Source organism: Lipotes vexillifer, unplaced genomic scaffold (genome assembly GCF_000442215.2).
Source record: "Lipotes vexillifer unplaced genomic scaffold, Lipotes_vexillifer_v1.1 scaffold433, whole genome shotgun sequence".
NCBI classification, from domain to species: Eukaryota; Metazoa; Chordata; class Mammalia; order Artiodactyla; family Lipotidae; genus Lipotes; species Lipotes vexillifer.
In genome coordinates, this window is record NW_006774285.1 from 866,554 (window position 1) to 877,498 (window position 10,945).

Below are 10,945 nucleotides of genomic sequence, written 5' to 3' on the forward strand. Positions count from 1 at the left end.
TGTGATCCTGAATTGGATCCTAAACCAGACAAAGGACATCACTGTCAAAATTTCTATAAGGTCATAGATTATAGTATTACATCAATGTTAACTTCCTGATTTTGATAATGGTACTGAAATTACATAAGAAACATACTTGTTTTTAGAAATACACAATGAGAAGTATATTCACTTAATCTCAAATGTCTCACAAAAAAATTATATAGAGTGAGAGAAAAGAAACATAGCAAAGCAAAATATTAAATTTGGGGAATTAATCTGGGCAAAGGAAATACGGGAATTCCCTAATATTTTTGCAACTTTTCTTAAATATGAAATAATTGCAAAATTAAAGCTAAAGCAAAAACTAAAACTCAGTTTGGAACCCAGAGATGACAGGGAGGAAATCAGTTCACTCTTCCCTTCAAGCTCCTTTATTTATTTATATAAGATACTGTAGATCAAGGGAAAAAAATCCTTAGTATCCACATTTTTAGGCCTAACTTAATTAACATGCTTCTAATAATTACCATTTAGATGATTTATAGTGGTAGTTAATGTGAACACTCACATGGTTTCTTCATCAATGTCATTTTCTTCCGTGTTACTTGTTGCTGTGGAACTGGCAGAAGAACTGCTGCCATCGAGATGATTTACTTCATCTTCACCAACAAGATCCAGATCCAGATCTCCATCTGAAAGCTCATGCTAGATTAAGGAAAAGAAAGAAGACTTCTATCTCAAATGTTTTCACTCAGCCCATGGCCCAAGCACCAGCACCAAAGAATAAGGCAATCATCAGAATTCTCCACTCCTGTGCCTAGACTGCTGTGCCCTGTAGAGATAACTCACATAACCACACTACCTGGTACCACTAATGAGTTATTTCTGCCAATGTCAGCTGGGCCTTCGATATGACTGGAAATGCTTCATATAGTCCACATCAGCTTCCTCACAAAGTAACATTTCAAACCATCACTCCTCGAGACCTATCTAACCTCTATTATCCTCAACGTGATTATAAAACCCTGTCACCTATCTACACAGAAAAACATATTGGCTATTAAGCATAAATGCCCACAACTTTCAGCTGCCCTACCTGCTAGCTCCACCCTACCTTTAACTCATTCTATCAAAGGTTAACTGCTTCACCTGAGTGCTCCAATCCAACCTCTATTATCTCCTTAGATAAATGGTTTTGTCAATACCTGGACCTTATTTTCAATCTTTCTCCCCACTGGCTCCTTCATTATAACATATACCTGAAGCCTCAAAAAGAGCTTATCTCTCCATCTCTCTCTCACCTTAAACAATAACAACCACTTCTTGAAATCTCATTCTAGTTCTAGTTTAGCTGGGACAAAACCTGGCTATCTCCCAAAACCTAAATCATCCTACATACATAGGCAATGATAAGGTACTTTAACTAGATTCAGTGAACGGAAAGCAGACACTTTTTAAGATTTTTTTTCTAAATTTATTTATTTTTGTCTGTGTTGGGTCTTCGCTGCTGGGTACAGGCTTTCCCTAGTTGTGGCAAGTGGGGTTTACTCTTCGTTGCAGCATGTGGGCTTCTCATTGCGATGGCTCCTCCTGTTGCGGAGCACGGACTCTAGGCATGTGGGCTTCAGTAGTTGTGGCACATGGGCTCAGTACTTGTGGCAAGCGGGCTCTAGAGCGCAGGCTCAGTAGTTGTGGCGCACGGGCTTAGTTGCTCCGCGGCATGTGGGATCTTGCCGGACCATGGCTCGAACCCGTGTCCCCTGCATCGGCTGGTGGATTCTCAACCACTGCGCCACCAGGGGAGCCCCAGGACACATTTTAAAAATCCACAACTTACATAGCTTCTAAAATGTACATCACAGTTTGTTTTGTAGAATGTACAGTTTTCTATAATAAATTAATTTTTAGACCTTGAAATAATTTTGATGCAACAACTTCTGACTTATTAACAGTTATAAAAGGGCATACACTAATAATGAAAATACAAGTGGACAAGATTTTCAGCACATTGATTCCCCCTATCATATGTTGGAAACCATGATATCATTTCTCTTTTCAAACACAAAATGAATCTAAAATAGGTCTAATTATTACATGATAATCTTCATTCTGAAGCTTCTCCTCATCTTCTTCATCCTCCTTGGCCTCTCTTACAGAAGCTGTAGTAGGACCATCTTGGAGAAGCATGTCAGCACATGATCCAGACTTCTTAGCTCGTGTCTCAGAAGTGTCATCATTTTGGGGGCTAAGATGATTATCTGGTGGTGACAAATCTCTTGATTTCTGAGTTCGAGACAACTCAATAGTAAGTCTCTTTCAAAACAAAGCAACACAAGCAGAGTCATAAGCAGTCCTCCACTCGTACAGTAAAATTATTTCAAGCAAAACAAACAAACAAACCATATATCCAGATGTTCATAAAACCATTTCTTGCACCATCTATCTCATACCTTCCTGACTTTTGCCTATGGAAAAATCTGACAAAGAAAAACTGCCCAATTTATTTTCATCTTTCTTCTCATTTCTAGCCCAAGCTACACAATTAGCAAACCGCGTAGTAAATACGGGCAGCTAACTTAACATGAAAATTTTTGAAAACATTCATCTTTTCCTCTCTCATATATTAACCACTCTCAGCACTTCAAACTTCTCATCGCATCCCCATATCCACTTGTAGAAAGAAACATTCCTTACATAATTTAGTTTACCACTGTAAAATAAAAATTCATTAACTGATCCTCCCCAGCGCTCAGTTCAACAATAGTGAGACTTCAAGATGGGGCAACATTCAATTGTTCCATAGCTTATAATCCTCTAAATTCAAAACAGCATGGGAAAGAGAAATACCCAAGTCACTGAGAGAAACACAGAGTTTGCCTCAACTAGAGAAGCACTGTCCAATACAATTTTATGCAATGATGGAAATGTTCTACATCTGCAATTCCCAATACAAGCTAGCTACTGTAACTAAGGAACTGAAATTTTAATTTTAATTATGTCTACACAGCCACATGTGGCTAGTGGCTACTGAATTGGACAGTCCAGAATTAGAGGTTCAAAGGTAGTGAGAATAAAGAACAAGTGGATTTTTCTACAAAATTACAAACAGCAATAATATCCAAAATCTAATTACAAATGTAATACGCCGGCAAGACAATATGAAACACTAAAACCAAATATATGTTTTTTTGCTTACCTCTTTAAGGTTATTTATTTGTTGGATATAGCTAGTCTGTGCAGCTTCCAATTGAGTAATATACCAATGCTGGTCCCGGCATTTTTGAAAGAAAGTTGGTGAACGAACCTGAAACCTTAAAAGAATAACTGCACATGAAAAATAATCCAAACAGTAAAATACTATGAACCAAGCCTTAAATCTAAAACTATAAATTCTAGAATTTTAAGTTTACTTGATTACATTATAAGGCCAGAATTCAGAACTCAGAGCTCCTGGTATTTGCCATTTATATATGTAGTCTACAAATTATAATGACATGGTTCTGAAAAGTCAGTTGTCTAAATTCAAACTGTATTTTTCTAAAGAAACAACATTACACATCACAGTTAAACTTCCAAACTCATCTACTAAAACATGTTTACTATAATAATCTAGCTCAAATACAGTGTTGATCATAAGCTGGGAAGAAGAGGATCACACTATGCAGGAAGGAGACAGCTAATGCCTTCCTTCTCCTTTCTTGCCTAGGTCAGACCCTAGTAAAACAGGCAAAGTTTGTTTTAGGCACTGCTCTTTGTCATTCCTTTTCTATCTCCCGTTCCCATATTTCCTACTCCACAGCAAAAAAAAAAAAAAAAAAAAAAAAAAAAAAAAAAAGGGACAAACACTACCCAGGACTGCTTTACTGTCCCTCAAAGAGTTACATGCTCTGAATAACCTACATTCCTAACCCCATCCAGATAGCAGTTTAAAATCAAAACTCTCCATATATCACAATATGGCATATTTCAGCTGGGGTTAGGAAAAAAACAAGTATCTCCCTATATTAAAGCATATAAATGGATACACGACAGAATCTTGATCTCTTCAGAGTTACCTGTACTTTAAAAAAACTAATACTTATTAAAGTAAAAAAAACCCGTCCCTAACTTTGTTGGATAGCTGAACATGACTCCATTTACATTACTATGACTCCAATAAAGAGATGACTAAGGTCATAAAAAATGGCCGTTTTGGGCTTCCCTGGTGGCGCAGTGGTTGGCCGATGCAGGGGATGCGGGTTCATGCCCCGGTCCAGGAAGATCCCACATGCCGCGGAGCGGCTGGGCCCGTGAGCCATGGCCGCTGGGCCTGCACGACTGGAGCCTGTGCTCCCCAACGGGAGAGGCCACAACAGTGAGAGGCCCGCGTACCACAAAAAAAAAAAAAAAAAAAAGCTGTTTTGCAGGCTGGTAAAATTAGTATTTGAATAATTTTACAATCCTCTCTGGTTAAAGTGTGAAACAGGAACAATTTATTCATATTTCTTTTAGTGAATAATTTAAGAAAACCTAAAAGGTTATAAAATGATACTAAAATAATCCCCCAAAAGAGATGACAAAAACATGAATTTTTTTCTACACTCAAAATGCAATAATCTCTTTTTATACGTCCTTATTCTCCCAGAAAAGTTATGAAGAACACATAATAGTAAAGGGTGATATAACAGCAACTCATCCAGCATGCTCAAGGACAAAGAAATCAGAATAAGTGAAATTTAAAAGAGTATATTCAAATCTCTTTTAAGGAAAAAAGCTTTTCAAATTATTTGATGGAAACTTACTAAACTGTTAAACATTCTGAAACCACTCAGTTCAAAACATATTTGAATTTATTTTTTTTTAATTTTTAAAATTTTTAAAATAAATTTATTTTTGGCTCCATCTGCATTGGGTCTTTGTTGCTGCGTGCGGGCTTTCTTTAGTTGTGGTGAGCAGGTGCTACTCTTCATTGTGGTGCGTGTGCTTCTCATTGTGGTGGCTTCTCTTGTTACAGAGCACGGGCTCTAGGCATGCGGGCTTCAGTAGTTGTGGCTCGCAGGCTCTAGAGCACAGGCTCAGTAGTTGTGGTGCACGGGTGTAGTTGCTCCACAGCATATGGGATCTTCCCAGACCAGGGATCAAAGCCGTGTTCCCTGCATTAGCAGGCAGATTCTTAACCACTGTGCCACCAGGGAAGTCCCTGAATTCATTTATTTTTTAATACTCAAGCTTGAATTTTGATCATCAAATTAAACCATGGTGCAACGATGCCCCAAAACTCAATTACAAGGGTTACCCCAATATTAAATAGGGCTGTAGCTTTATGGTCACTGTTTATGTTCTGTCCTTTCTTGCAAATAACACACCAACTACCATCACTTAGTTTATTTTCATCAGTTTTCATCTCTATTCCCTTACTTTTAATTTGCTGTTATCTAGAAGAAACTGAAAACCTTTTTGTTAAATTAAGCTTTCAAAACCAGTCATCCAAATATAATACACAATGCCAAGTGGAAAACAATAAGCACTTGAGGGCTTCCCTGGTGGTGCAGTGGTTGAGAGTCCGCCTGCTGATGCAGGGGACACGGGGTTCATGCCCCGGTCCGGAAAGATCCCACATGCCGCAGAGCGGCTAGGCTCGTGAGCCATGGCCGCTGAGCCTGCGCATCCGGAGCCTGTGCTCCGCAACGGGAGAGGCCACAACAGTGAGAGGCCCGCGTACCGCGGGGGAAAAAAAAAAAAGCACTTGATCCCACACTATTCTTGGATTTCCAAATGGTGAGGTTGCTAGAAGTTCAATAGATAAATGGGACATTACCACATTTACTGGAAGTAGTAGTTTACTTTATTTTTTTTTAATTTATTTTTGGCTGCATTGTGTCTTCGTTGCTGCACACGGGCTTTCTCTAGTTGCGGTGAGTGGGGGCTACTCTTCGTTGTGGTGTGTGGGCTTCTCATTGCGGTGGCTTGTTGCAGAGCACGGGCTCTAGGCACTCGGGCTTCAGTAGTTGTGGTGCATGGGCTCAGTAGTTGTGGCTTGCTGGCTCTAGAGCACAGGCTCAGTAGTTGTGGCACATGGGCTTAGTTGCTCTGTGGCATGCGGGATCTTCCCAGACCAGGGCTCGATCCCGAGTCCCCTGCATTGGCAGGCGGATTCTTAACCATTGCGCCATCAGGGAAGCCCCAGTAGTTTACTTTTTATGGAACTACTAACTAGATGTCAAACACATTTCTGACTAACTTATTCACTGACCACACAGGACTTCTGAAATTAAATGGTTAAGAACATGGTAAGGTTAGAGTTAGTATGAATTTCGATATTCATCTTTGTTAAGTGAAAAGACTTTAAAATTCTGATGACATTATTCCCTGTGATAAAAGCCATGATATAAATGTTTCCTATTACCTTAAAATCACTGTATCATTTTGTCGATTCAAGTATCCTTCATTTGCAAGTAAGTCCAAACGGAAAAATCGATTATAACCCCAACATTCTCCAACTTCAAAGTCAGATGCAAATTCTCGAATGATATTTTTGGTAGGATCATTGCAGGACTGATGAACCATCTCTACACGGTATTCGTATCTAAAATTGAAAAGACTATTAATATAGAGTTAGTAAAGCAAGAATAAATGACATCAAAACATTAAGGTGATTAAGTAACTAAGAAGAAACTTATTGATATACACAGCTACATGTCTTTCAGAAAGGACTGTCACAACAGTAATATAAATGGGCCACCACAATATGATTGGCACTAGGTCCTTCTTCCCCTTTAAAAATGTTTACCAATATAGCAGGTATAAAATACCACCTCAAATAATGAATAAATTTTGTATAAAATAGTACTTTCAAAGTTACACATTTTAGCAACACTATGTATTTTTCCATATATTCATTACCTATGTTTCCTCACAATGTTCTGCCATTTTCTTTGAGGTAAATAAATAATAAAATTTGAATAGTCTATTTTTCCAATTCAAGTTATCATAAATCAACTGTGTATTCAGCAATTCAAGACTATAAAATTTTCTAATAGAAAATAAGTATACAATGGGAAAGCCAGTAAATTTAGATTTCTGTATCTTATATAGTATAAAACGCAAGTCTTCAAAGTCATTTTTACAGAGAAAGTACTGCTATTGCAAGAAAGAGAAGTGAAAAAATAAAGATCATCAGAAGGAACATCCAACAGTAGCCATAAAGCTTCTTTTTTAGCAGAGAAACGTTTAAAAGAAAAACCCAATACCTCAGTCTGCTATTTCTACTTGCAAAGGCAAAAGAAAAAATTACAGCTCTTTATCTACAAATAAACGTAAGTACAGGCGACCCTTGAACCACCTAAGTTCGAATTGCAATGGTCCACTTAAATGTAAATTTTTAAAAAAATAGTAAATACTACAGTACTACGCAATCTGCAGTTGTTTGAATCCAAGGATGTAGAACCATGGATACAGAGGAACCCAGGATAGGGAGGGCCAATTGTAAGTGACATGCAGATTTTTGACTGTGTGGAGGGTTGGCGCCCCTAAGCTCTGCGTTGTTCAAGGGTCAACCGTATTTAAGTACTGTCAAATGATTTTTATATTAGTATCTCTCACAGTGCATTATACAGATTGACGGCACAAACTAATACAAAAGCTGTGATATTTTGTCTGCCTAATTATTATGGCAGTTGTAAGACAAAGGGTGCCATTAAATGTCCAGAAATAAACCCCAATATCAGTGTGCAATTGATTTTTGACAAGGGTTCTGATTCAACAGGGAAAAAAGTTTCTTCAACAAACAGTGCTGAGGGAATTCCCTGGAGGCCCAGTGCCTGGGACTCTCTGCTTTCACTACAGTGGGCCCAAGGTTCAATCCCTAGTCAAGCAACTGGGATCCCACCAAAACAAAATAAATCAAAACAACAACAAAAAACCCAAATGGTGCTGAGAAAATCTGATTGCTACGTGCAAATTTCACATACAAATTTCATATGTACATTTCATATACAACTTTCTAATTTCATATACAAAAATTAACTCAAAATGGATCAATGACCCAAACGTAAGGGCTAAAACTATAAAACTCTTAGAAGAAAACACAGGGGTAAATATTCATGAATTCGAATTTGGCAATGGATTCGTAAATTTGACTCCAAAAGCATGAGCAAGTAAAGAAAAAATAGGTAATTTGGACTTCACAAAAATTGAAAATTTTTGTGTATCAGAGGACATTATCAAGAAAGCAAAAATACAACCCACAGAATGGGAGAAAGTTTTCAAATCATATGTCTGATAAGGGTTTAGTATACAAAATGCAGAGAGAATTCTCAGAACTCAACAATTAAAAGACAAGCAACCTAATTTAAAAATGGAAAATAGACTTGAATTTCAGACATTTCTCCAAAGAAGATATACAAATGGCCAAAAAAAACAAATGAAAAGATGTTCAATTTCACTGGTCATTAAGGAAATGCAAGTCAAAACCACAATGAGATACCACTCCATATTCACTAGGATGGCTATAAAATGTAATCTTAAAACGGTAGGAACAGAGAATGGTGCAGCCACTGTGGAGAACAGTTTGGTAATTTCTCAAAACGTTAAAAACACAGAATTAACATATGCCCATATAGAAACTCATACATGAATATTTATAGCAGGATTATTCGTAATAGCCAAAAGATGGAAGCAACCCATATGTCAATCAACAGATGAATTGATAAACAAATTGAGGTCTATACATACAATGGAATATTGTTCAGCCATATAAATGAATGAAGTTTTGATATATGCTTCAACATTTGGTGAACCCTGAAAACACTATGCTAAGTAAACAGAAGCCAAATATAAACGATCCCAAATTGTATGAACTTCTATATGAAATATCCAGAATAGGCAAATACACAGAGAAAGCAGAGTAGTTGTCTAGGATTGGGGGAAGGAAGGGATGGGTACGAGGTGTTGATGAAAACATTCTGAAACTAGAGAGAGGTGGTGACTGTACAACACTGGAAATGCACTAAGTTCCACTGAATTGTGTATTATTTATTTATTTATTTTTGGCTGCATTGGGTCTTTGTTGCACGCAGGCTTTTCTCTAGTTGAGGCGAGCGGGGGCTACTCTTCATTGCGGTGCGTGGGCTTCTCATTGTGGTGGCTTCTCTTGTTGCAGAGCAAGGGCTCCAGGCGTACGGGCTTCAGTAGCTGTGGCGCATGGGCTTAGTTGCTCCGTGGCATGTGGGATCTTCCTGGACCAGGGCTCGAACCTGTGTCCCCTGCATTGGCAAGTGGATTCTTAACCACTGCGCCACCAGGAAGTCCTTAAATTGTGTATTTTTAAATGGTTAATTACATATTATATGAATCTCACCTCAAAAAAAATTTTACTTTTATTTTAAAAATGAGTAGTAAAAAAATTCAAAATTCAGAGAAACAACCAAGAATATTGAAAATCTAAGGAGAAAGACATTAATGCAGATAGTTAAATATATCCAGGATCAAGACAGGTAAAAGTTTAAAATCAATATAGAACACTTTTTTAAAAATCAGTTTTTTATATGAAAAAGCATATAATGTTTGAAAAAAGATCATTGTTTCATCTGCATTAGTTCTTAAAAATCATGACAGAGATATACCTATGTTTCTATTAAATACAGCAATTAATCCAAGTTAAATTATTTATACAGCATCTCAACCCTAATCTTAGATAAAACTAAAACCTCAAATTTGAATATTCCAACTTAAATTCCCTTCTTTTATCAAACTGAAAGTCTGAATGAATTTAACAATTATTAACTTAAAATTTTAGTCTCATTAATATTACTCCCCAAGGGAAAGTTCTACTCTTTGCTTAAGCAACTCAAAGAAATTTCCTTCTCTAAAACAAAAGTCAGATTAGTAAATACTATTAAGAGTCAATTCAAGGATGTCACTCATGCACAAATTTCCTCAGAAAGCCTACATAGATGTATTATAACACACACAGTGAGAAAGATATTTAAGTATAATGAAATTATGAACGTACTTCTGCAGGGTCCCAAGTGTTATTAAAATCTACTAGATAATACAATGATTTACATTTTTATTTCATACTTTGACAGTAAAACTACCTCACTGTTAAACTCTCAATTTCGTAATTGAATGACGTTTTAGTAATTAATAAGAAAGTATTCAAGACTCTTCTCTAGGCTTGCCGAAGTGTTAAGAGAATTAACAGGTAATAAGGGAATTCCCTGGCGGTCCAGTGGTTAGGACTCTGCGCTTTCACTGCTGAGGGCGTGGGTTCTATCCCTAGTCAGGGAACTAATATCCCACAAGCTGCATGGCATGGCCAGAAAAGAAAAAAAAAGATAAGATATCTTGTTTTTATCCAAATAGAACATTCTTATTAAAGTATTCAGATAGTATCTAACAAATACACAAATTCTAATCTCTTTCAACCTTAGTATCCTGAATGATATTTCATTACCACTGATAATGTTATTACTGCTTATAAGACAATGTAAACTTTAAGTTCCCGAAGTATATATGTCAACAATAAAAGTACCCAGGATGAAACCTGTACCAAAAACAATAGAAATGTCAAAAAATCTACATACCAGTAAGAGAAGGAGAATCTTCCCAAGGCAAGAAACAGGTACAGACACATCTTGTTTTATTGTGTTTTTGCTTTATTGTACTTCACAGATATTACATTTTTACACATTGAAGGTTTGTGGCAACCTTACATCAAACAAGTCTATTGGCTCCACTTTTCCAACAGCATTTGGTCACTTCATGCCTGTGTCATTTTGGTAATTCTCACAATATTTCAAACTTTTACATTATTATTGTTACATCTGTTGTCATGATCTGTGACCAGTGACCTTTGATGGAATTGTTTTGGAGCACCACAAACCACATCCATATAAGACGACAAACTTAACTGATCAATGTTATGTGTGTTCTGATTGCTTCACCTATCAGCCATCCGTCCCGCCTCCCCACCCATCTCTTT

The 10,945-nt window shown here is 37.1% G+C and overlaps 1 protein-coding gene across 2 annotated transcripts in view; it reads right to left on the reverse strand.

Moving 5' to 3' along the window:
* TRIM37 (tripartite motif containing 37) overlaps positions 1 to 10,945 on the reverse strand; it is a 115,053-nt gene that overhangs the window by 48,482 nt on the left and 55,626 nt on the right. For both annotated transcript variants that reach the window (XM_007449066.1, XM_007449067.1), the window contains 4 exons: positions 6,368 to 6,547; positions 3,179 to 3,293; positions 2,077 to 2,295; positions 551 to 687 (listed from right to left, as the gene is read on the reverse strand). In XM_007449066.1, coding sequence (XP_007449128.1) covers positions 551 to 687; positions 2,077 to 2,295; positions 3,179 to 3,293; positions 6,368 to 6,547 — 651 coding nt within the window. The remainder of the gene's footprint in view (positions 1 to 550; positions 688 to 2,076; positions 2,296 to 3,178; positions 3,294 to 6,367; positions 6,548 to 10,945) is intronic.